Source organism: Hylobates moloch, unplaced genomic scaffold (genome assembly GCF_009828535.3).
Source record: "Hylobates moloch isolate HMO894 unplaced genomic scaffold, HMol_V3 SCAFFOLD_10, whole genome shotgun sequence".
Lineage (NCBI taxonomy): Eukaryota > Metazoa > Chordata > Mammalia > Primates > Hylobatidae > Hylobates > Hylobates moloch.
The window spans coordinates 49,660,906-49,686,891 of NW_026652285.1; the positions used below are offsets into that span (position 1 = coordinate 49,660,906).

The window sequence follows — 25,986 nt, forward strand, 5'->3', positions numbered from 1 at the left end:
TCTTGGCTTCAACGACTGAAGTTGTCTTCATTTTATTTATTTTTAACTTCAGCTTATAAAAGGCCCCTTATGATTTTGATTTTTAATTAGGCTCCCAACTTTATCCCTGATCTCCATGCCCTACCCTTACTCAAATGAGTGTTAAGTCCTTAAACACACATGGATTTTGGATAATACGTAGTTTTGTGTGTGTATGTTTAACAGTTATATAAGTGGCACTGTGCTATAAACATCGAGTTTGTTCTTTTTCCACTCTACTCTATGATTTACCTGTTGCTTTATGAACATACAGTTTGTTGCTTCTCACAGCTGTGGTATACCAAAAGGTGTATTCAGCACGATTTACCCAGCCCTTTCCCTAGTGCTGGACACCTAGCCCACCTCCAGTTTCCACCACCATAGCTAGGTACGAGAGCAGAATGAATGTAGCAGTACATCTTGTAGTTGAATGTCCTTCCTTTGCCTGCAATTACTTGTCAGCCTTTTCTTCTGTTTCTTCCCTTTCTTGGGTAGAGGACAATATCTACCAGAACTCACTTTTAGATCATGAGGACATGCAACATCTCACTTTTTGTAGAGCAATTTCTCTTTTGGCTAGTCCAACAACTTTCTCAGAGGTACACATGTGTTTATTAAGTTAAAAAAATAGCACAGTGGTGATTCTCAACTCTGGTTTTGCCTGAAGGTTGTGAAAATGGGGAAAAAAACCCCAACTAAAAATAAAATATTTAATACATTTTAATTTAAAAATAAATATATGCCATAAAAAGGCAAGGGGAAGAGAGAGGAAAAGACAAAAATCAAGTAACCATGAAACATGTAGATGTTTCCAAAGTAAGAAATCGCTTATCCAAAGAGTAAACAACACAGTTTGAAAGCTTGGTGTATTGAACTCTGAGATAGGAATGGCAAAAATGAAGAGAGAATAAAGTTTGGGTGTCCAGAAAAACCAAAAGGTATACAGTTCTCCAGTACCAAGTGCCACGCTAGATTGATGTGGAGATAAAACTGCTGCAAAGTGAAGCCAGAGAAAAATTCTTGCTGACTCAAAGAAAGAAAACCATAACATGCAGAATCAATTTTTATTTCTGAATTATACAGTGAGGCTATATAGATATATTGTGTCATTACAGACTTTTATATTATTAATCTACATTAGGGAGAATTTATTTACCAAAACAAAGTCTAATAGACACTTTATTCTGAGCAATCCAATACATGATAGAAAAACCTTTAGATATATAAAAGATTAATTTGTGCATGTCTAAACGTTTCTAACGGAACTACTGAGGCATTGTGATAAGACGAGAGTTGCAAACATAGTACCATAACTGAATATTTAAAATTACATCTTAACAAAGGCTAGGAGTAGTGACTTCCTCACACACCTCAGAGAATGTCTTAGAGAGTAACCCCATAGAACATTGTATGGCTTCAACAGAAACTTCAGGATTTTCTTCCACACTGAGCTATTGCCCTCAAATGAATTTTCTCACTCCTTGACACTATCTTCTGTGCAGATTTCTGTTCTTTCTCTTAATCAAGGAGCTTTGAGAAACAATGCTTTTGCCCCAATGACCCCTTGGTTCCCTTAACTACAGATCTATAGGAGAAATGTAAAGCAGTTCCCAGAAGTCAGAACCAAAGCAAGAATGTTCAGAATGCAAGAGCTAGAGAGCTAAATCATGTGAATGTTTACCTCTGTCTACCTGTCTGCTTAGGGATTATTTTTCTAGGATTCATCTAGGATTCTATTTACTTGGGATGAATTTACATGGTAGCTTTTCCCTAGCACATGCAATTAAATTAATTTGTCTTTTAAGATAATAAAATAGCAGATACCTAAATATCAGAGTGGTTATGCAGCCTACAGAACAGCTGAAACAAAATCATTGGGACAAATGCCCATAATTTTCCTGTAGGAAGATGAGGCTTCAAACAGCATACCACCTGAGTAGTTTTCCATAGATGAGCTGGACAAGTTAAAAATTATATATAAATGGTGAGATTGTTGCTGTGTCTGTTTGGCTATAACAAGAGCCCTCTATGAACAGCTCTACGCCCTCAGGTTTGCACCACTACACTGAACACTGGATTCTTCATTACTTCCTGTGATAGGGTGACCATGGAATTCATTTTATAAAATGGGACACTACTGAGTGAAAGTAGCAAATAGGTGAACAAACAGGAATATTGGGTAACTGTATTTACGTCAACACTGTGTTCTGGGAGAGGTGTAATTTGGGCTTTCAAAGTGGAGGAGGGCTGTGGGAGGGGGTGGGCTGTAGGGTTTTTCTGTCCAACAAGCCAGATGTTATGAAGGAGGAGATCCAACAGAACATACAATTCAACAAGATACTCGCTTGAAAGGATCAAGAGGAGAAAAGAGAAAACGATGGAGGCTTATGGAGGAAAGAGGGCTGACCTGCATATGTGTGGGCACTTGCGGAAGGACAGGAGGAGACAGACGTGAAGCAATGAGGTCAGAGAAACTCAATCACCTGTGCAAAGACGTCTACTTTAAAGCAGTTACAAGCTCCTTCTACCCAGAGCTCCAAGTATCCTGGACAGCTCTCCCCATTGAATTTTCCACCATGAGACTAGGGTGGAACCTCTCTCTCCCCTTCATTTTTATTTCTGCCAGCTTCTTTGTAATAGGAGACACTGGAGACTAAGAATGGTTCCCAGAGTGAGGCGTGGACTTCAGCCAACACCTGTATATACTAAAGAAGTGCTTCTAAGGAGGCTTCATTTTGGCAACTGCAACCTAAGCAGTGATTTTGTGGCTAGGGCTCCTCATGTTTTTCAGCAAGCCATTTCTTTTATTTCACTGTCTGTGGATGTCAAAACATTGATTTTTGACAAAAATAAATTAGTTTGCAGCCTCATTTGTCCGTCTGTTAGAGAAACTATCTAAATACAAATTGGGGCGGAGTAGGAAAGGATGCGTTTGCTAGAGCAGGGGTCAGCAAACTTTTTCCGTAAACATAGTCGATGTTTTAGGCATTGTGGGACATATGGTCTGCTGAACTGCTCAGCTCTGCGGTTGTAGTGTGAAAATAGCTGTAGACAGTACAAAAACAAGTTTGTGTGGCTGTGTTTCAGTAACACTTTATCGGTACTAACATTTGAATAATTTTCATGTGTCATGAAATATTCAAAAATTTTTTTTCCACCCCAAAATGTAAAAACCATTCTTAGCTTGCAGTGGTGAGCTAGACTTAGCTGTGGTTTGCCAACCCACCCCCCTAGAGGCCTACAGACTTGAAATCTTGTTGGCATTTTAAGGGGCATATGAAGACTATAAAGGAAATATTTTGTACATGAAAGTACATACTCATATTTAATTTTCAGCCTATGATCAGATGACAGTGTTTTAAAGCAGATCACTTTTTATAATGCATGCAAGAGAAGAATTCATGAATAACTGAAGGCTACCAAATGATTTTTGAGTAGGCCACCTTGCACTTGAGTTCTTGGCACTTAAAAGGTAACCTCTGGAGCTGAGTTTATGGCCTGAAGCTCAGAGAGCTACCAAACATGCAACACAGATTCTTAAATTTCGCCATGTGGAGGTCACCAACATTCATCAGAAAAATCATCTGTTAAAAGACCAATTTACATAAAATATAATGCCCAATTTGACAACTAAAAGAAAGTTGACGTGGATTAGAAAGCCCGGCTTCCCTTTGAGAAGTTAAAGGAGATTCTGGTAAACGAGAACAAAGTGGGCACTTAGATGATGATGGTTTTACACCTTGTGTGGTTTGTGGCTGTCCTAGTCAGGCTTAGGATTTTAAAGGTGGAGTCAAACGGGGGAAACTTTCCTGTGGACAGTTGAGCCCTGTGTACTTTAAATCTAATGCAATCACCAAAAGGAAATCCAGCTAATCTATGGAAACAAATCCACTCATACTTAACAGTGGATTAAAGGTATCTTACTGGTAAATACCAGTCTAAGGGACGAAGTATCACTGCACTGTGTTAATGAAGTATTGAAATGCAAGGTCCTACTTTCTTGCTAAGGCTCAACTAAAATCTTTGAGGCACATAATTGGCAAAATAGGAAAGTACACACAATTTCATAAAATATTTTAAGAGTAAACAAACTTTCTTCCTATTTTTCCCCTTAGAAATTTAGAATGGCACCAGGTAGTGCAAAGTGGAAAAAGGTAACATCAGCCCTGTCTCTTTCAGGTAGATATGTTTCAACAGAACCATGAACCAGAAAAGCATCCTCTTCTTCCAGCATGGTCCAGCTAGGGCTTTTCTTTCAGCTTCAAGTCAATACTGCGAAGAAAAGAAAAAGAGAGAGAAACATGAGAAACCAAATGGGAAACATTTAGTAATGATTTGGGTAGCACTGTGTTTGCTTTTTTCCTCAAAGGACATACTGAAAATATTTAAATCATGCAAGTTTCTTATAATAGAAAAATCTGGTAAAACCCAATCCTCCTCTTGTCAGGCTTTTCTCCAACATATGAAATCTGTTTAGTTCTATAAAATTGTTTCTGGAAGCATTTTACACCTTTTCAAAATGATCCAGGGAGGTAAAAAACTCATGTAAAGGCTCATTCCCAAAGTCAATTAAGATAAGGAGCATTAGTGCATTCCGGAAATCATGCCATTTTATTTATTTTTAATAAATGACCTTTCCTTGTGAAGCAAACAAATGTTCTGCCTCAAGTAAGTAATGTCTGACAAGCACTAAATAGTAAGAAATGGTAAACAATAAAACAACGCCAAACATTTTCTAGGAGCCAAAGGAACTGACTGAAAGGGGTGAGCCTACCTTACTGAGATGGACGTTTCTAACTAAAGAAAAGCTTGTTTTTCAGAAGGTCAAATGGGTTCCCAAATATCTGAGTAGTAGGCCTAAAACTTACTCGAATCACATGTCTCTCTTCTGCCTCTTAGTGAACATAGCACAACTTCCTACCGTATCCACCCAAGAGGAAGAAAACCAAAAGCCAGTAGATAGAGGAAGAATTTCAGTTGTGATAAAAGAGAAACTATTAGTTTGCAAAGGGTGATTTGGCACGTATCTGTGGATTTTGCTTATCTCTGCCCCCTGAGCCATAAGCTTGCATGTTACAAAGGTTACTGTGCTTTACTTGTGGAATTTGCGGCAGCTGAGCAGTGTTCATTCTAGAAGCTTTGCAAATAAAGCCACTGGTAACTCACGCTGCCTGCCCATCCAGTTTACAGTAGTCAAGTATCTTTCCTTTGAAATATAGTCAGCAATTCCGTCACTTATTAGCAGTGGGGACTTGGCCAAGTCACCCACCTTCTCTAAGTTTCCATTTCTGTATCTGTAAAATGGAACAGTCATACCGCTCTCACAGCTTGCTAGCGCATAAGTCTAAAGCATTTTCAATTGTACATAGTGAACATATCATAATGTCTGTTATTATTAGCAGCAATAGTACCTCGGTGGTTTTTTTTGTTGTTGTTTTGTGTTTTTTTTTTTTTTTTTTTTTTGAGATGGAGTCTTGCTGTGTCGCCAGGCTGGAGCTCAGTGGTGCGATCTCGGCTCACTGCAACCTCTGCCTCCTGGGTTCAAGCGACTCTCCTGCCTCAGCCTCCCGAGTAGCTGGGATTACAGACAGACGCCACCACACCCAGCTAATTTTTTGTGTTTTTAGTGAGATGGGGTTTCACTATGTTGGCCAGGATGGTCTCGATCTCTTGACCTCGTGATCCACCCACCTCGGCCTCCCAAAGTGCTGGGATTACAGGCATGAGCCAACGCGGCCGGCCCTCAGTGTTTTTTTGAAATGAAAAAATAGCTCTTTGCTTTATTACCCTACTTGCAACAATCTTGCTCCTTTGGAAAGCCAAAATCATCATGAATATTTCTAGTTTTTAGGCCCTCTGACTTGTTTTCTTACCTGCAGAGTTTGCTTTAGAGGTATCCTCTTTTTATCCACTGTGACCCTGAGATCTTTTTCTTACATAGCTTTACAAAACAGGTCATTTAAAAAAAATCTTGTTTTTGCTTTTAAAATGTCCTTCCTGTTCCCAGAAATTTGTAGTAAGTTTGATTTGGTGATTGGAAATTTGATTCTTTCTCTCACGGTTTTGGTTGACTTTTTCCCATAGACCAAGAGAATATTTACTAAACCAAAATTTGAGGCACATTGTCTAAAAACTGCGAGAGTGGGTCAGAATATTTGAAATAGTCTTGGAAGCTTAAAAGAACATGGTTACCTTGTTTCACCATTGGGCCCCTGAGCTAACACTTACACCAGGATGCCCCTCTCGATTATTTTTCGTACTGACTTTTTTGTAAATCTTCTAGGATTTAATTCATCCCTTCAGCTTTTGTTAACCCAAAAGCTAAAAGACTGGAACCTGTTTATCCAGTTTATGAAATAAATGAGATAGTCAAAAGTGAGCAATTTTCTTGTAAGTAAATACAGGAAACCACTTGGAAGGTTAATATTAGAGAGAACAGCAATGTTGTGGAGTTAACAAAGCTATTAACAATGATGCTAATTTAAGCTTCCTCAAATAGAGCCACTCTTGATCACTGTACTTTAAACAAACATGTAAAAATATAAAAAGGCATGTGCAAGTTTTGGAACATGAAGGAATTCATAAAATCCAAACCTAAAAGGGAAGGAGACAAGCACCCAGGGCCATTTAAAAATAAATAAATAAATAAATAAATAAATAAATAAATAAATAAATAAATAAATAAAAGTATCCTTTTTGGAAAAAAAATACTTTTAATTAGAATTGAATATTCTTAATCTTTGGGCAAATGGGCTTAGTTTTCTATAAGCAACTTTCTCGTGAGACAGGGCAACCTTCTGATAATTTTACAATAGGCCATTTTTGTGTCTAACACATATTAAATGAGGTTCCTTACAAACTGTCTGACAACATTGTTTAATGATGAATAAAAACATTTGCAGTTTATGTAGGAAGAAGAAAATGGGCATAACCTTCCCTTCTCTCTCTGAGGAAAATGAGAGGTCACTATGGCAACAGCACACACTCCATCTTATTCTTGGAGTGATTGAGCCCATTAGAAGAACCCTTGCCCATTTTGCAGTGTATTCATTCAACACTAGCTCTGGAAGGTGTAAAATGCTTCCACACAGAATGCTCCTCTGTCCTTGATGACCTACAGTGTAAAGGTGCCAGAAGAAGTAAATGAAGCCCTCATTCTAATACCAAAGAAAGCCAGAAATCCAGGACTGGAAGTCAGAAAAAAAAAAAAAAATTCTTGGCTACTCTTGCCCCTTATCCCGATCTCATCGTCCACACTGTGACCTTGTGCCTCTTAAGGGCTCAGGAAAGAGAGGGCTGAAGAAAGGGAAGCCCTGAGAAGAATGTGTTCTTCTAAAAAGTGGGAAGTAACAATAACAATTTGTAGTATCCCTCCCTCCTCCATGCCCAGCCCTGGAATGAACCCAGACAGGAAGCAATGCTTGCCCTCTTCCCAACCAAAACAGCCCTACATAGGAATAAAGAGCAAGACAGACAAGGCAAGCAAAGAAGTGGGTAAGCCCCAAGATGTAGCAGCGACGGGCCAGCCATTGGCTGGGCTTCCACATGTGCCCTCTCTGCTGCTTGTTAACTGTGGGCTCTGTTAACTGCTCAAGGGGGTGCTGTTTTGCTGAGGGAAGAAATAGTTGCAAAAAGAATTATCGCGGACTGGGGAACTGAGGTATTATTGCTTTGCAGAATTTCATGTGCCAATTACCTTGAAGCAATTGTTATCTTCATCTAAAAGAGGTGGGACGACAGTGACCTTTGGAAAAATAGCTGTGTGATTCAAAGGTCTCTCTGCAGTCTTTGTTCTTTTTTTAAAATTTTATTTAGAAAAAATAAATTTTCCTTGCAGAGCAGGGCTAAATCATAAGCATGCGTCCAGAATTGGCCCAGTCTTTGCTCTTTGTGAACTTTTTCAGTTGGGACTGTCTCTGGAGTTTTTGTGCCTAAACTTCCGATAAGTTGCAAGGTCAACATGGCAAATGTGTAGATATTTCACTATAATTTTCCAACTTCCTTTTGGACCTCAATGGAAAGGAGGTCCAAAGACAGCAAAAGGTGACAATAGAGACGAGACACATTTAAAACTGATCTTTCCCCTCTGCTTCCTGATTCCTAGGAACAAGGACAATGTTAAATTCTCCACAACTCAAACCAAATTGGAAGCTCCTTGTTGGATGACCAAGTTCTCTCTGAAAGCTTGTTGGTGACCACAGTTTATTCCCTGAAACTGACGTGGCCACTAATTCGCTCTGTTCTCTTAGGTGAATAGTTTTGTCTTTCATTAAATTGGAAGTGGTACACCCATCTAGCATTAAGACCACCTCTTTCTGATTTAAAAACCATTGGCCCTGGAGCTATACTGCCAAGGTCCAAATTCCAGCTCTGGGCCATTTTTACAGCTGTGAAACAGTGGACTGGTCAGATTGTCTCTCCATGCCTCTTTCCCCTTCTGTGAAATGTACCTCATAAACTTATTCTGAGGATTAAAATCAGACACTGCGTGTGAAGCCTTTTACAGTCTGGAACGTGGTAAGAACTCACTACATGTCCAATTTCTACTTCTCACAGGATGGCAGTCTTCTAAATAGATCATTCCTACAGTCTCATCCAGGCTCGAATTCCTCCTGGATGTTGAAAAACAAGCACATTTTCTCTCCATCCACCAAAGTATTAAATGGAAGTTCCAACTTCCACTAATTAAAATAGAGATGATGTCATTCAGAAAGCAGAATTGCATTTCTCTTGCCCAAATGTTCTTACATCTGGTCCTAATATTCATTTTCTTCCCATTTTTGGATTGGAAAAATAGAATGCCATGTCCATAGGTTGTCCTTTAGAAATTTAAGGGGTGATCGTGAATGAAATGTGTGAAGCTGGCAAATATAGCTTCAGGTTTCTAATTATTTCAGGAATGGAGCACAGGAAAGCTGAACATCTAAACAGGGTTTACCCAGTCCTCAGTGTGTTTTCTTTCAGAGCCCAGCCATACAACACTAAAAGTAACCACATAGCTGTTATTGATAGTGAATTCTTACTCCTTCTCCATAGAAGACATTTCTGGATCATTGTAAAGGCAGCTAGTTCTGAGTGCAAGGAAAAAATAGGAAGAAGTCAACATTTCCCCACTGTCACCACTGTGAAAGCACAACAGATTTGTGGCATTTGAAACTGTTTAATGTGGTCCCATTGCTAATACTGAACAAATCCATACCTGAACAGATGATGAGATTAAGCTGTAACCCTTACCATCGGTTTTGAAATACAAGTGATTGCCCATGATATAAAAACACAAAGCAAAGATTAAAAACTCCAAACACCTCCAGTGGTCTCTTCTGTCCTCATTTTTCCCTGCCTTTTCAATTTGTCTTATTCAGGGGACATATTACAAAATTGTATTGGTACCCCAAATAATAAAATACACACAGAGGAAAATCCCTCTCAAGCAGCCTAATTTTATTCACCCATGAACACAGTTAATTTTCAGTTTTCACGACAATGAGGATTTCCCAATACACTGAAAGGAAAAATTCAACATTAGCTCTCCTTGTTGTTGTTGTTACAGAAATAACAGGACACTTACCACTCCATACAGCTGAGCTGTGTCCAGGTGATACAAATGAATCCTACCATTTACCTCAACTGAGTATGCCCAGAAAACAAATGTAACCTTATAAAATAATAAATAAAAGTGTTTTTATGGCATTTATGTTTTTTGTGTAGTATTAGCTGTTTTTAATATTTCATACTGGTGTGATTTCTCTGTTAGCAAATTTTAAATTTGCTTCCTATTCTTGATGAATACTCATTACACCTCAACTTTTATGCCCCTCCCATAATTTTTTTTTTTTTTTTTTTTTTTTGAGGCAGAGTCTTGCTTTGTTGCCCAGGCTGAAGTGCAGTGGCGCTATCTTGGCTCACTGCAACCTCTGCCTCCCAGGGTCAAGTGATTCTCCTGCCTCAGCCACCCAAGTAGCTGGGACTACAGCTGCATGCCACCATGCCCGGCTAATTTTCATATTTTTGGTAGGGGTAGGCTTTTGCCATGTTGCCCCAGGCTGGTCTCAAACTCCTGGACTCAAGCGATCCTCCTGCCTCGGCCTCCCAAAGTGCTGGGATTACAGGTGTGAGCCACTGTGCCCGGCCTCCCATAAATATTTTATTATTGACAAACAAACACTATTTAAAGAGCTTCTATGATCCTTTTTAAGTGCAGTTGTCCTCTTTGTAATATAATTTCACAAGCTAATTTATCTGTTTGCACATAAGAGCATCCATGATGAAGGTCAGATGTTTTGTTGAAAATAACAGGAGGCTATCTCCCCAGGTGAGATAGCAACCTTCCTTCCTCACTCCCCGCCCTTCTTGCTGGTGGTCTGATATTTTTATAGGGAATATTTGGCAATTCCAGTGAGCAAGGACAGTCAAGTAAGTGTTGACAGTGTGCTAAAAAAAACCTAGCAAAGCTGGAATGGAATCAAGAAAGGGCAATCTTCCAAACTCAGATTTTCTGCTTTTTAATTTTGAGTAATCCTCCCAAGGAAAACAGCAATTTGCAAACCCTTTAATACTGTCACTCCAAAGGCAACACACGGATGCTTCCCAATTTTCGAAATAAGAATGGTTCTAGGTATACTATTTATCCTTCAGAAGTATAATACTTTCTTTCCTGTATAGAGCTAAAGTTTTAAAGAAAAGATAACGCAGGCTGAGGAAATCACCTTCTGAAGTCAATTAGAGTTGGGGTGCAGTTTGAGTGGTGGTATGTGTGTGTGTGAGGGGACAGGGAGAATGTTGGGAAACTAGTGGGCATAAAGCAAAACAGTGGACAGATAGGTTTTGTTCCCTGACCAAGTGTACGTTTGCCTTTGGTTAGACCCAGCCTGAAGCTTTCTGAACAAGTCATGTGGAAAGTCAGGCGCATCTGTCAACAGGAAGAACCTGGGCATATCTGGCTTCTAACCATAGATCTGCAGTGATCATGTTTATCATAGAGTCTCTCCTAGAATTCAGGGGCTACTTCAGAGGCTAAAAGGTAGTTGAAAAAATGTTGCTGGTAGCCAAGATGGTGGGATTCTAAGGCATTCCAATCACCTGTGGGGTCAACAGAGTAGAATTTTTTCTCTGTACACATTTTCAAATGTGCAAATATATTTCAATTCCTCATATATGTGATGTTACCATCAAAAAGGCAGGATCAAAAGATCCTAGAGGGAGGATTCTTCAGGCAGATGGCTTACCCACTGAATCCAAAGCAAGAGCATAGACTTCTAAAACGAATCTGATTATTTTTATTTGGCCCTTGACTTTTAGGCAGTGGTTCTCAAAGCTGGGTCCTGAGACCAGCAGCATCAGCATCGCTGGGAACTTGTTAGAAATGCAGACTTTTTTTTTTTCTTGAGACAGGGTCTCACTCTGTTGCCCAGGCTGGAGTGTAGTGGTAAGATCAGTTAGCTCACTGCAACCTTGAACTCCAGGGCTCAATGGATCCTCCCACCTCAGCCTCCCATGTAGCTGGGACTGCAGGCACATACCACCATACTTGGCTAATTAGAAAAAATTTTTTTGTAGAGATGGAGTCCTGCTATGTTGCCCAGGCTGGTCTCTAACTCCTGGCCTCAAGCAATCCTCCCCACTCAGCCTCCCAAAGTCCTGGGATTATAGGGCTGAGCAACCTCACCTGGCCAGAAATGCAGATTTTTAGGCTCCACTCTAGAGCTGCTGAATCAGAAACTTTGGGGGTGAGACATGGGATTTCGTGTTTTACCATGTGCTCCAGGTCATTGTAATGCACAATAAAGGTTGAGAACCCACTGCTCAACAGCAATGAATTGACTCTTATGTAAGTTCATTAATTTATGCAGCATAAATTTACTGAGCATCTACTATGTACTAGGCACGAGCATAGTGCTTCCTTTAGGAGGGAGATCAAAATGTCTCAGCACCCTCTGAGCCATTTAGACACATTGGGAGAGGGTAGGTAGGGGTAAGGAAGAGAACAAAATAGTGAATGTGAGAGAAAAAAGAGAAAGCTACAAAACTACCCAAAAACAATAATCATTTTTCTGTGGCAGCTAAGCAGAAAGAGTATAAATATAGAGGAAAAATCTATTAAAAGAAGCAAGATTTCATGGTAATAATGAAAGAAACATGACAATATGACTTTATGACAGGTTTGTCTGAAAAATTATTGATGTTCTTTCCCCCATCTTTTGTCTTGAAAATAGCGCTTTAATTTCATAAATATGTTATCATCCTGAAAAAATAAATCTGAAAGAAAAACTCACTGAGAGTTCTCTCTCTAGGAAATCTCATGATACAAAGCAATTTTTGAGTGCAGATAAATGCTAAAGGGATGTTACACCAACACTCAGTTCCTTGATTACTAGTATTTTCCTTACTTCCACAACTTCTTATTTGTGACAGTTGGGATCAAGACTAAGAAGATTTTTTTAGAATCAAAAATTACACAGTTTTGAGTTTCGTTATCTAATTGGGTGTCAGTTATCTTGAAAGAAAATGAGAAGATCAGAATATTGTAACAGTAAACTCCACTAATGCTAAACTTTCTAAAGCAAAAACCTATCCTTTAATTTTTAACACAAAAGATTGGCACACTACAAGCAAATAATCCTATAGGTTATTAAAATAAAAATGTACCATAGGGGAAAAATGTCTAAATTGATTGTTTTAATGAGGAATTGGCATTTACAACTATGCAGAAAATGTCTATTAGTTAGATTTTATTTATTCAGAATTTATAGCTGTTAGGACATTGTCCAGGCCTTCTGCTTTTGCAATGTCTATTAAAATGGGAGCTGGTTTTAAAAATTAACAGCATAAGCAACATTTAAAATGGGGAAGAAACTTAATGTGCTTAATACAGCAAACTTTTCAAATAGTACTTGGTTATATCTAATATGTATCATCAGAAAATTTCTTTGTAACTTGGAAACAAGAAAAGAGAATGATTGGATTTTTTTTTTTTTTTTTTTTTTGAGATGGAGTCTTGCTCTGTCCTCAGGCTGGAGTGCAGTGGCATGATCTTGGCTCACTGCACTCTCTGCCTCCCAGGTTCAAGCGATTATCCTTCCTCAGCCTCCTGAGTAGCTGGGACTACAGGCATGTGCTACCATGCTCAGCTAATTTTTGTATTTTTAGTAGAGACAGGGTTTCACCACGTTGGCCAGGATGGTCTCGATCTCCTGACCTCGTGATCCACCCATCTGGGCCTCCCAAAGTGCTGGGATTACAGGGGTCTGACTTTCTATTGGTTGGGCTATTTTACAACTCAATAGGGGCAGAGGTTGACTTGTAGTTTTTGTCCAGCAGAGATGCAAATAATTTCTGTCCAGTGGAAAAGACAACCTCAATATTACAGTTTATTGCCCTGTTGTTTATTAACCAGTTTTGTATCTAACCGAACAATCTTATCCAAATATTCTTCTATAAATTGCCTATAGATATCTAGCTGCTCAAATGTTCTTTGAACTGGCTTTAACACCTCAGTGGTTCCTGCATTAAATAATTAGTTGCATAAAATCATTGGCATGTATTCATTTTATATTTGCATGAGAGTTATAATTTTGCCTTTTTGAGAATCGTACTTTAACAATAGTGGGCAATGACTTTTGTTTTTCTATTCATCAAAATAGCTCAGAGGCTGTTAGTTAAGCAATATTTCCAAAGTCATTAAGTAAGGCGTTGTTTTAATTCATAGAAGGCCATGAAATTGATTCTACAAAAATCTTCCAAATTTCGATGTGCTATTATTCCTCCCCACTGGTATGCATTAGTGAGGTTCTGTTGCGTCAATACCTAATGATCATCTCGATGTCACACTATATGTGGCAGTGCCTGTGATGTGCTCTTTTGTTGTGGTGCCTAGAATTGCATGTACATTAAAAAACAACAACAGTGACAAATGCATTCCTCAATATAACCAAGATCATGGGGAAAAATAGATTGTAGTAAGAATAATAGAGATTACATCTATCACAGGAGAAAGAGAATTTCTAAAATGCATTATTATCAGGAAGCAGGAATAAAACACCAGGCATGCAGATTTTCCCAATTCAGTTCTGAAATGCAAGCCAACATCATGCCAGCCGCTAAATGAAAACCAAGTCTTACTTAGCTGCCTCTGATGCTTCCCTCAGTTCTTCATCCAGTCTGCAGGAGCAAAAATTATTGGTGTGGAAAAGAAACAAAAGAGAAGCAAGCAGAGCATGAGACAGTCACTCAGCAAAGCGGAGCCAAACGAAAGTGGTGCATAATGTGCTTTTCAAAACTGTCTTCTGGAGCCCTGAGACGTACTCCTTCCATTAAATATGTTGTCATTTCCTCCCATTCAGTGTTTATGTACATTTACTTTGCAAATTCCTTCATAAAAGGTAGATATAAGTTGCAAAGGGATCAGAAACATGCTGGCTGAATAAAGCTGAAAACATCCACGTCAGTCTGGTGGGTACAGTTCAAGTTAGCCTGCAGCCTGGGCCAAGTCAGGGATGTATCTGGTTTAGTAGGTTTCAGTTGCAAATTAGGTTGACCTCAACAGCTTTACACACAGGACAAAGACTGGAAATGGCATACAAAAGACTGATACAGTGACCTCTTGCTCTGGTAGCTTGTTGAGGTCACCCACAAGTAAAACACTGGTGTACACACACAGGGTCCAGCATGAATAGGAGATTAGGAGATTTTACCTCACACTTCTCTTATAAGATCTCTCTTCATCGTACCTTACGAGACAAAAAACGAGTGCCATAAGGAAAATGAGCAAACAGATGGAAAAAATGACAAGTAAATGATTTAAACGACAGTCAAATCATGAGAGAAAATGCCTATCCAGATACAGTCATGCACCATGTAACGTCATTTGGGTCAGTGATGGACCACATATATGGTAGTGGTCCCGTAAATTGAATACCATAATTTGACAGTACATTTTCTATGTTTACATACACAAATACTTACCATTGTGTTACAGCTGCCTGCAGTATTCAGTACAGTATCATGCTGTACAGGTGTGTAGCCTAGAAGCAACAGGTTATAGCAGATAGCCTAGGTAGTGTAGTGGTCTCTACTATCTGGGTGGTTTGCATAAGTTCACTCTATGATGTCTGCACAATGATGAAAGCATCTAAAGATGCACTTCTCAGAACATGTCACTGTCATTAGGTGATGTATGACAGTAGTAATGAAATTGACATTTGGGAGAAATCTTGTTTTCATTAGATAACAATGTTTATAATTTATAAATATATGCAGTCAAACCTCATTATTTGCAGATTCTATATTCACTAGCATGTATTTATAACCACAAAATCAATACAAGGTACTTTTTGGGTCACTTGTGGACATGTGCAGAGTGGCGAAAAATTTGAGTTACCCAATGTTCATGTTGCCACCTGGCAATGTGTGAGGCTCTGTCTTCCTGTTTCATACTGTAAATAAGTGTCCTTTTCACAACCTATTTAGTGCCTTTTTTCCCCACTCATTTTCGTATTTTTCCTTGGTGATTTTTCTGTTCAAATTGGCTTCCAAGCATAGTGCTGAAATACTGTCTAGTATTCCCAAGTGTAGGAAGGCTGTGATGTGCCTTATGAAGAAAATATGTGTGTTAGATAAGCTTCATTTACGCACAAGTTACAATACTGTTGGCCATGAGTTCAATGTTCATAAATCAACAATGTATACTAAGTAAGGTTCATTTAAACAGAAACACACATAAAAAAGTTATATATTGACTGATTGATGAAAACATTGTGACCAGATGCTTGCAGGAACTGAACACCCTGTATTTTCCTTTGGAACACTATTTCATTATTCACTAATTAAGTGTTTGCAGTGACTTTATAGAACATAAACTGCCACAAATAATTAGAATCAACTGTAACCAATGATTATAAATTTGGTTCTAGGTTGGGCAAGTTTTTCTTTCATTTAAAGCCTTTTGATGACAGGCTCCATCTCAGCTGAGGACCGGTCTTGGGAGTGGCTGAGATTAGATCCTTTGAATGTTATTCAGTGATAAAAAGGAGCCATGGCTTGTATCCATCTGAAATTTGCATAACATGAAATTGAGGCAATGAAGGTCAGTAACAGAAATGGCAGAAAGGACATCCCAAGGAGATGAATTACAGAAAACAGAACACATGGACATGTGGGCAGCACATGAATGGTGGTAAATTTCTTCCTCCAGAAAAAAAATTTTCCAAATAGAACCCTTCCTCCTGAAGTAACTTTTCCCAAATGGAGCCCTTGAAAACTGATGTGTGCAGTTGAATGAAAAATGTCCTAGGTATACTTAACTTCTCACTTGAACTTTCCCATATGACGGAGAGTCTCTAAAAGCAACAGGTAGAACAATAAATAAGATTCTGGATTGCGAACTCTGTGCTGGGAGGCTTTGCAAGTGCTTTGTGTACCCTGTTTCCATTCAACCCTCAAGACCATTCCAGGAAGTACAACTTACTTACTTACTTTACAGATGCTGAAGCTGAGACTCAGAATATTTTAATTAATTAATCATTTTAATAGATGACTTGAAGTCTCAGAGACATTGAGAGGTAGGAGAGAAGGTTCAAATCTAAGTCTCTAAACCCCATTCACTTTTCATTCTATTGCCTCTGTCACACCATGGAAGTGTTACTGTGTTTACTTGGAAAGTGGTCAATCTTCAATTCCACTAGAAGAGAGAATATCCTTGCCATTTTATAGAACGTGAGTGTTCCCATACTTCCTCATCTTTTTTTTTTTTTTATCTTCTTGTTTGAGACAGGGTCTCACTCTGTCAACCAGGCTTGAGTGCAGTGGTGTGATCTCGGCTTGCTGCAATTTCCGCCTCCCAGGCTCAAGCAATCCTACCTCTTTAATCTCTTGAGTAGCTAGGACTACAGCTGTATGCTACCACACCCAGCTAATTTTTGTGTTTTTTTCATAGAGATGAGGTCACACTATGTTGCCCAGGCTGGTCTTGAACTCCTGGACTCAAGCTATCCACCTTCCTCGGACTCCCAGAGTGCTAAGATTACAGGCATGAGGCATCCCTCTCTGCCTCCATACTTTTTAAATTTCAAGAGTAGAAGTGGGTTTTGAAGATGGAGTACAGCTTTCTGAGGCAGCAGCCCAGAGAGAGCTATGAGGTGTGCTGGTTGTGGAAACGCTGTGAAGCTAATGAGGGTTGAAGCCGTCGTTAGGATCTTTGAACACTCCGTTTGATTCAGCCGAGCCAACTGACCACTGGAAGCCCAATCAGTATCCTGTGTTCATGCCCGATATTGCTTATGTAGGAAAACCAAATGCATCTACTTCTGAGGTTTGAATTTCGAAGGATACTCTGAGAAAGGTAAAGGAATCTACTAGAAAAGGACATGAGAATTTTGGTGCCAGGCTGACCTGAATTTAAATTCCCGTTCCATCTCTTCCTGGTTCCTATGTATACTGTGCATAAGTAACTTCCTACTAAGTTATCTCCCCTGCATCTATAAAACAGGGGTTTACTATGAGAGTCAAATAAATGATATAAATAGAGCACTGCTACGCTTGGCATATCATAGACACACATTACATGAGAATTCTTTCCTTCCTGTTTCTAGGCTGGGCCTTTTTAATTAATTAATTTTTTAAGGTGAGAGGACTCTTTTTTGGAATCCCAAACGAGAGGTACATTTTGCTATCCATTTTATGGAGGAAGATGAATGATACTTGCCTGTTTTCTTTGAGCTAATGGTTAAGTCCCTCTCCATTGAAATGAAATGAAAAAAGCTAGTGATTCAGATACAGTGAACCACAACAAAAAAAATGACACACAGGAAACAATCGTTCTTTGCAACAATGTACCAGATACAAGTGTTCATTCTCCGATATCCCTGTTTTAAAATCCCAGCTCCAAGTATTTATTTTGTTAAATTTTATCTTAGTTTTTGTAGCATCATCCTGAGACCTTCAGTACCCATGCAGGAGGCTGACGCTGATACTGCGTTACCCTCTATTGAGCAAGGACACCATTCCTCACCGCCTCACCCACCACTGGGCAAATGCCCTCTACTTAATCATGACAAACAAAAAAGGTTTAGGAGAAACAGAGAAAGAGTTATTTCTTTCTATTTTCCTAGCGTCATGCAGATAAATTACTTCGTATAAGACAATAAAGAAATCCAAGCTATGCTAAGACCGTCTTGTGTCTGTGCAGAGTGGGGGACACAAGAAACTGATACACTGTTAACCAGTAGAGACAGTATACCAGTTAACCAGTGTAACTGTTACTTTTTCCAACGTGGTAGTAAAATTCAAATTTACTAGTAAAGTAAAGGTAAAAATGAACAATAACCAAATAACCCCAGGAAAAGATTAGGTGAAAGAGGATCTGAAAGAACACAACAATTATCTATAGGTTGAGGAAAAAATTGTATTTATTGGAGGATATTTAATATTGTTTTAAAAATAAGATAATGCCATTTCCCCACTGTTCCAGAACTGACCTCTTTTCCAACCACTTCTCCAAACACACACTTTTTTTTTTTTTTTTTTTTTTTTTGATACAGGGTCTCACTCCCATTGCCCAGGCTGGAGTACAGTGGCACAATCACAGCTCACTGCAGCCTTGACTTCCAGGGATCAGGTGATCCTCCCATCTCAGCCTCCTGAATAGCTGGATTACAGGCAAACGCCATCACACCTGGCTGATTTTTATATTTTTAGTAGGAACGGGGTTTTGCTATGTTGTCCAGGCTGATCGCAAACTCCTGGGCTCAATTGATTCTTCCACTCAGCCTCCCAAAGTGCTAGGATTACAGGCATGAGCCACCACGCCCAGCCTCAAGCTAGTACTACTTCTTAACAAATCTCTGAAACCGTCAGGACTTACTTGATGATGCTCTCCGGAATGTGGATGCAATCCATTGGGATCAGCCCACTGAGTTCTGATAAGCTATTGACATACTTAATTTTACTGCTGAATTTTGAACTAAAAAAAAAAAAGAAAAAATATGTATCATTAGTCACTACCTTACATTCTAAGGCTATTGCCTTTTCTTGAAAATCCTGGTACACTGAACACCTTGCCACAGCACTCTTACTAAGAAAAGAGGCTAACATTATTTGACGAGTTACAATGTGCCAGACACTGTTTTGTTGTTGGTGGTGGTGATGTTTTGTTTTATTTTTAAAATTTATTTTTTAAATTGCCATGTAAAAATGTATAACACGATGTTTTGAAATACGTATACGTTGTGGAATGGCTAAACTGAGCTAATTAACATATATATTACTTTACATGCTTTTTTTTGTGATACTTAAAATCTACTCTCTTAGCAATTTTCTAGGATGCAATACATTGTTATTAGCTCTGGTCACCATGTTGTTCAATAGGGCTCTGGAACTTATGCCTCTTAACTGAAATTTTGTGGTTTTTGACCAACATCTCCTCACTCCCAACCCCCAGCTTCTGGTAACCACCATTCCACTCTCTACTTCTATAAGCTCAACTTTTTTAGATGCCACATATCAGTGAGATCATGCAGTATTTGGCCAAATGCTGTTTTAAGTGGTTTACACATATGAATGCATGTATTTCTTATTACAGCCTAGTGATGTAGACACTATTATTATCCTCTTTTCAAAGATAAGGAAACAGATACAGAGCAGTTAAGTGTTTGCCCAAGGTCTCACCATCAGTAAATGGCAGAGCCTGTACTAACCTGGGCAGTCTGACTTTGGCATTCACACACTTGACCATACACTGTGCGGCCTCCCAGTGGTTCCTGCTACTCTGAATAGTCACTGCTTTATGCCTTGTTTGTCTCTGTTTACTTGTTTATATGTTTGTAACAAACAAAAATCTTACCATTAGTTCTTTCAGAATCTACCAAGTTTGATGATACTTTAAAAATATATGTAAACTCATTTTTCTTTTTTAGTTTGTTTTATTTAAAAAAAATTTTTTAAGTTTTAGGTTGAACATTTATTCTAGATGAACCAACATTCAAAAATATGTTCCAATAATTGGATTTGAATTACAAACAGCTTTCATCTAAATGTGTTTGTTTTAGATATGTGTAAATGCACAGAGAACAACTTGGAAGGATACCAATGAAACTGATAAAGGAATTTGCCTCTGGGGAAGGGGATTAGGAACAGGAATTGGAATTGTTAAAGGAAGAACTTGGTCTTATGCATTTCTGAAGAATGCATTTTCTTTTTTCTTTCTTTTTTTTTTTTTGAGATGGAGTCTTGCTCTGTCGCCCAGGCTGGAGTGCAGTGGCATGATCTCAGCTCACTGCAATCTCCGCCTCCTGGGTTCACGCTATTCTCCTGCCTCAGCCTCCTGAGTAGCTGGGACTACAGGCGCCTGCCACCATGCCTGGCTAATTTTTTGTATTTTTTAGTAGAGACGGGGTTTCACTGTGTTACCAGGATGGTCTCCATCTCCTGACCTCGTGATCTGCCCGCCTCAGCCTCCCAAAGTGCTGGGATTACAGGTGTGAGCCTCTGCACCCTGCCTGCATTTTCTTATTACTTGTGTAATGGCAAACTAATTTAAAAAGTATATCCAAGGGTCTAACATTCTTGAATGGTTTCAGATGAAAAGGTCTCTCTAGTCTACTGGAATCTTGCTGAGCTGTCTGCCATCTGTATTACCTTTTGTTCAACTACTATGCATTCTAGTAAGAAGCTTTTTTGATGTGTGTCTTCTATCCATCTATCTTTAATACTTTACTTGCAATTTTGGCCTTGGGCCCAACAGACTTGTGAACAACCGTCCTCTCCATACAGTAGCTTCTGTCCCTCCTGGTAAGTCTTGGGTCAACACACACTACCAGTGATACGCTACATTAAGCTTTTTTCCTCCTGTGGAGTTGTTGAGCTAAATAAGGTTTTGATAAAAGACTGAGTGGGTGACTGAGAGGGAAAAGAAGTCATGCAAAAGGAAAACCTCTAGCTCCAGTGTTAACATTCACTGGAATTTCACAGTTCTCTGAACATGCCATGTTCTCTCTTTATTGATGTATTTGCATCTGGTGTTTTGTCTACCTGTTTCCTCAACCTGAATTGCTCTTCTCTCTAATTTCAGCTGGCCAATCCTACTAATCCTTCAAAACTCACCTGGAGGGAAGGCCTCCTTCTGCAAAGCCTCTCTTGATGCAGATTATCAGCTTTTGCTCTCTACCAGGTATACCCCCAAACTCACCCTCACCTTGAGTCATCACCTCCTCAAAGTGCAATTGTATCCTGTTATTGTCTGCTCCAATTGTATCCTTGTCTGCCCATGTATCCTTGTCTGCCCTTGTCTGCCCATGTCTGCTCCAGGCTTTGTGTCCTTAAGGACAGCAATTGAGCTATGTGTATCCTTGTCTGAGCTAAGTGTATCCTTGTCTGCCCATGTCTGCCCATTGTATCCTTGTGTGCCCTTGTCTGCTCCAATTGTATCCTTGTCTGCCCATGTCTGCCCATGTATCCTTGTCTGCCCTTGTCTGCCCATGTCTGCTCCAGGCTTTGTGCTCCTTAAGGACAGCAATTGAGCTATGTGATTTCCCAATCCAGTGCTTGGCACAGACAAATTACTAATTTTTTTCCCCAACTTTTATTTAGGGCTACATGTGTAGGTTTTTACATGGGTAAACTGCATGTCACAGTGGTTTAATGTACAGATTATTTTGTCACCTAGTTAATGAGCATAGTACCTGATAGGTAGTTTTTTGATCCTCACTCTCCTCCACCCTCCACCCTCTAGTAGTCCCTGGTGTCTGGAGTATACTCAATGTTTAGCTCCCACTTACAAGTGAGAACATGCGGTATTTGGTTTTAGGATAACTCACTTATGATAATGACCTCCAGCTCCATCCATGTGGTTGCAAAGGAAGTGATTTAGTTCTTTTTTATGGCTGCTAGTATTCCATAGTGTATATGTACTGCATTTGCTTTATCCAGTCCACCGTTAATGGGCATCTAGGTTGATTCCATGTCTTTGCTATTGTGAATAGTGCTGCGATGAACATACATGTGCATGTGTCTTTATGGTAGAATGATTTATATTCCTTTGGGTATTTACCCAGTAATGGGATTGGCAGGTCAAATGGTAGTTCTGTTTTAAGTTCTTTGAGAAATCTCCAAACTGCCAATAACTCATTGTTTAAAATGAACTTGCCATATACCTCTATCATAGATGCTACCCTTCAGTAGCGAAAAGACCTATAATACATTTTAGTGGTCTCTTTTTTCAGATCTACAAGTTGCTAACACTGAAGTAAATTGATTCAAAGGAGGATCTTTGAAGAGGCTCCTACATGATGAAACTGTAGAATACAATTAAGTACTTGATGTAGGTTTTCTTTAGAATTGGGCAGACTATTGGTTTCAAAGACAGAGCCTATCATTTCTAGGCTGTGTCACCCTAGACCTGAGGTTTGTAAATGATAGCCCGTGGCTGAAGCCTGCTTGCTGTCAGTTTTTTATTATTTTTTTAGAAGCCAGGACTCACTCTGTCACCCAGGCTGGAGTGCAGTGGTATGATCATAGCTCACTACAGCCTTGACCTCCTGGGCTCAGGTGATCCTCCTGTCTCTGCCTCTGGAGTAGCTAGGACTACAGGCACATGCTATGCTGCCTAGCTAAATTAAAAAAAAATTTTTCCAGAGACAGAGTCTCCCTATGTTGTCCAGGCTGATCTTGAACTCCTTGCCTCAAGCAATCCTCCTGCTTCAGCTTCCTGAGTAGCTGGAATTATAGGCACAAGCCTATCTGATTTTTATAGTCCCTGAGTGAAGGATGATTTCTATGTTTTTTAAAGTGGTTAAAAAAATGTAAAAATAAAAATATTTTATGATGTTGGCTGGGCGCAGTGTCTCATGCCTGTAATCCCAGCACTTTGGGAGGCCGAGGCAGGTGGATCACTTGAGGTCAGGAGTTCAAGACCAGCCTGGCCAACATGGCGAAAACCTGTCTCTACTAAAAATACAAAAATTAGCCAGGTGTGGTGGTGCATGCCTGTAATCCCAGCTGCTTGGGAGGTGGAGGCAGGAGAATTGCTTGAACCTGGGAGGTGGAGGCTGCAGAAAGCAGAGATCATGCCACCACACTCTAGTCTGGGCAACAGAGTGAAACTCCCTCTCAAAAAAAAGAGAATATTTTACAATGTAAAAATCATAGGAAATTCAATTTCGGTTTTCATAAATAAAGTTTCATCAGAGGCCAGGCATGGTGGCTGATGCTTGTAACCCCAGCACTTTGGGAGGCTGAGATGGGAAGATCACCTGATCTCAAGAGTTCAAGACCAGCCGGGGAAACATGGCAAACCCTGTCTCTGCCAAAAATACAAAAACTTAGCCAGGCGTGGGTGGTACATATCTGTGGTCCCAGCTACTTGGGAGGCTTAGGTGGGGAGGCAGAGGTTGCAGTGAGCCGAGATCACATCACAGGACTCCAGCCTGGGCAACAGAGAGAGGTTGTCTCAAAAAAAAAAAAAAAAAAAAAAAAAGTATCATCAGAACACAGCCACTTACTTGTTTGCATGTTTCCTATGGCTGCTTTTGCTCTATAATGGCAGAATTGAGGAGTTGTGACTGAAATCATAGGGCCAATGAAGCCTAAACTATTTACTAGTTGAATCTTTATAAACAATGTTTGCTGGTTCCTGCTTTAGACAATTTATTTGACCTCCCTGAACCTCAGCAGTTTTTCCTATACAATGGAAATAGTAAACAGTATCTGCTTCAGGCTGGGCATGGTGGCTCATGCCTGTAATCTCAGCACTTTGGGCCAAAGCAGGCAGATTGCTTGAGCCTAGGAGTTTGAGACCAGCTTGGACAACATGAGACTCCATCTCTACAAAAAAATAAAAAAATTTAGCTGATTGTGGTGGCATACACCTATAGTCCCAGCTACTCGGGAGGCTGAGGTGGGAGGATTGCTTGATCCCAGGAGTCTGAGGCTGCAGTGAAACATGATCGTGCCACTGCACTCCAGCCTGGGTGACTGAAGGAGACCGTGTCTCAAAACAAAAAAACAAAGTATCTACTTCAGAGGACTGTCATTAGGTTAAATGAGATAATGCAAATAAGCACTCAATAAATTAAGCCATTATTAGTCATAATTTACCATAACACTATTGCTATAATTTTATTATTACTGTTCTTGTTATTATCTTGAAGCTCCCTTCAATAAGTAGTGTTGAATTATAATAATTTTTAATAGCCTTACAGTAACAAATGTTTTCTTATTGTTTTTTTCTTCTTTTTATTATTATTATTATACTTTAAGTTTTAGGGTACATGTGCACAATGTGCAGGTTTGTTACATATGTATCCATGTGCCATGTTGGTGTGCTGCACCCATTAACTCGTCATTTAGCATTAGGCGAATCTCCTAATGCTATCCCACCCCCTCCCCCCACCCCACAACAGTCCCTGGAGTGTGATGTTCCCCTTCCTGTGTCCATGTGTTCTCACTGTTCAGTTCCCACCTATGAGTGAGAACATGCGGTGTTTGGTTTTTTGTCCTTGTGATAGTTTACTGAGAATGATGGTTTCCAGTTTCATCCATGTCCCTACAAAGGACATGAACTCATCATGTTTTATGGCTGCATAGTATTCCATGGTGTATATGTACCACATTTTCTTAATCCAGTCTATCATTGTTGGACATTTGGGTTGGTTCCAAGTCTTTGCTATTGTGAATAGTGCCGCAATAAACATACATGTGCATGTGTCTTTATGGCAGCATGATTTATAGTCCTTTAGGTATATACCCAGTAATGGGATGGCTGGGTCAAATGGTATTTCTAGTTCTAGATCCCTGAGGAATCACCACACTGACTTCCACAATGGTTGAACTAGTTTACAGTCCCACCAACAGTGTAAAAGTGTTCCTATTTTTCCACATCCTCTCCAGCACCTGTTGTTTCCTGACTTTTTAATGATGGCCATTCTAACTGGTGTGAGATGGTATCTCATTGTGGTTTTGATTTGCATTTCTCTGACGGCCAGTGATGATGAGCCTTTTTTCATGTGTTTTTTGGCTGCATAAATGTCTTCTTTTGAGAAGTGTCTCTTCATGTCCTTCGCTCACTTTTTGATGGGGTTGTTTGTTTCTTGTAAATTTGTTTGAGTTCATTGTAGATTCTGGATATTAGCCCTTTGTCAGATGAGTAGCTTGTGAAAATTTTCTCCCATTCTGTAGGTTGCCTGTTCACTCTGATGGTAGTTTCTTTTGCTGTGCAGAGGCTCTTTAGTTTAATTAGATCCCATTTGTCAATTTTGGCTTTTGTTGCCATTGCTTTTGGTGCTTTAGACATGAAGTGCTTGCCCATGCCTATGTCCTGAATGGTATTGTCTTGGTTTTCTTCTAGGGTTTTTATGGTTTTAGGTCTAACATGTAAGTCTTTAATGCATCTTGAATTAATTTTTGTATAAGGTGTAAGGAAGGGATCCAGTTTCGGCTTTCTACATATGGCTAGCCAGTTTTCCCAGCACTATTTATTAAATAGGGAATCCTTTTCCCATTGCTTGTTTTTGTCAGGTTTGTCAAAGATCAGATAGTTGTAGATATGTGGCATCATTTCTGAGGGCTCTGTTCTGTTCCATTGATCTATGTCTCTGTTGTGGTACCAGTACCATGCTGCTTTGGTTACTGTAGCCTTGTAGTATAGTTTGAAGTCAGGTAGCGTGATGCCTCCAGCTTTGTTCTTTTGGCTTAGGATTGACTTGGTGATGCGGGCTCTTTTTTGGTTCCATATGAACTTTAAAGTAGTTTTTTCCAATTCTGTGAAGAAAGTCATTGGTAGCTTGATGGGGATGGCACTGAATCTATAAATTACCTTGGGCAGTATGGCCATTTTCACGATATTGATTCTTCCAACCCATGAGCATGGAATGTTCTTCCATTTGTTTGTATCCTCTTTTATTTCATTGAGCAGTGGTTTGTAGTTCTCCTTGAAGAGGTCCTTCACATCCCTTGTAAGTTGGATTCCTAGGTATTTTATTC

The 25,986-nt window shown here is 39.5% G+C and overlaps 1 protein-coding gene across 7 annotated transcripts in view; it reads right to left on the reverse strand.

Moving 5' to 3' along the window:
- Positions 1-1,068: 1,068 nt before the first annotated feature.
- The window catches only part of PRUNE2 (prune homolog 2 with BCH domain), a 257,800-nt gene continuing 232,882 nt past the window's right edge, over positions 1,069-25,986 (reverse strand). For 2 of the 7 annotated variants that reach the window (XM_058445176.1, XM_032164330.2), the window contains 3 exons: positions 18,875-18,973; positions 14,137-14,175; positions 9,038-9,089 (listed from right to left, as the gene is read on the reverse strand). In XM_058445176.1, the coding sequence (XP_058301159.1) occupies positions 9,038-9,089; positions 14,137-14,175; positions 18,875-18,973 (190 nt within the window). Of the gene's footprint in view, positions 4,291-9,037; positions 9,090-14,136; positions 14,176-14,708; positions 14,745-18,874; positions 18,974-25,986 lie in introns of those variants that run through there. The other 5 variants (XM_058445174.1, XM_032164331.2, XM_058445171.1 and 2 more) reach the window with 5 other exon arrangements.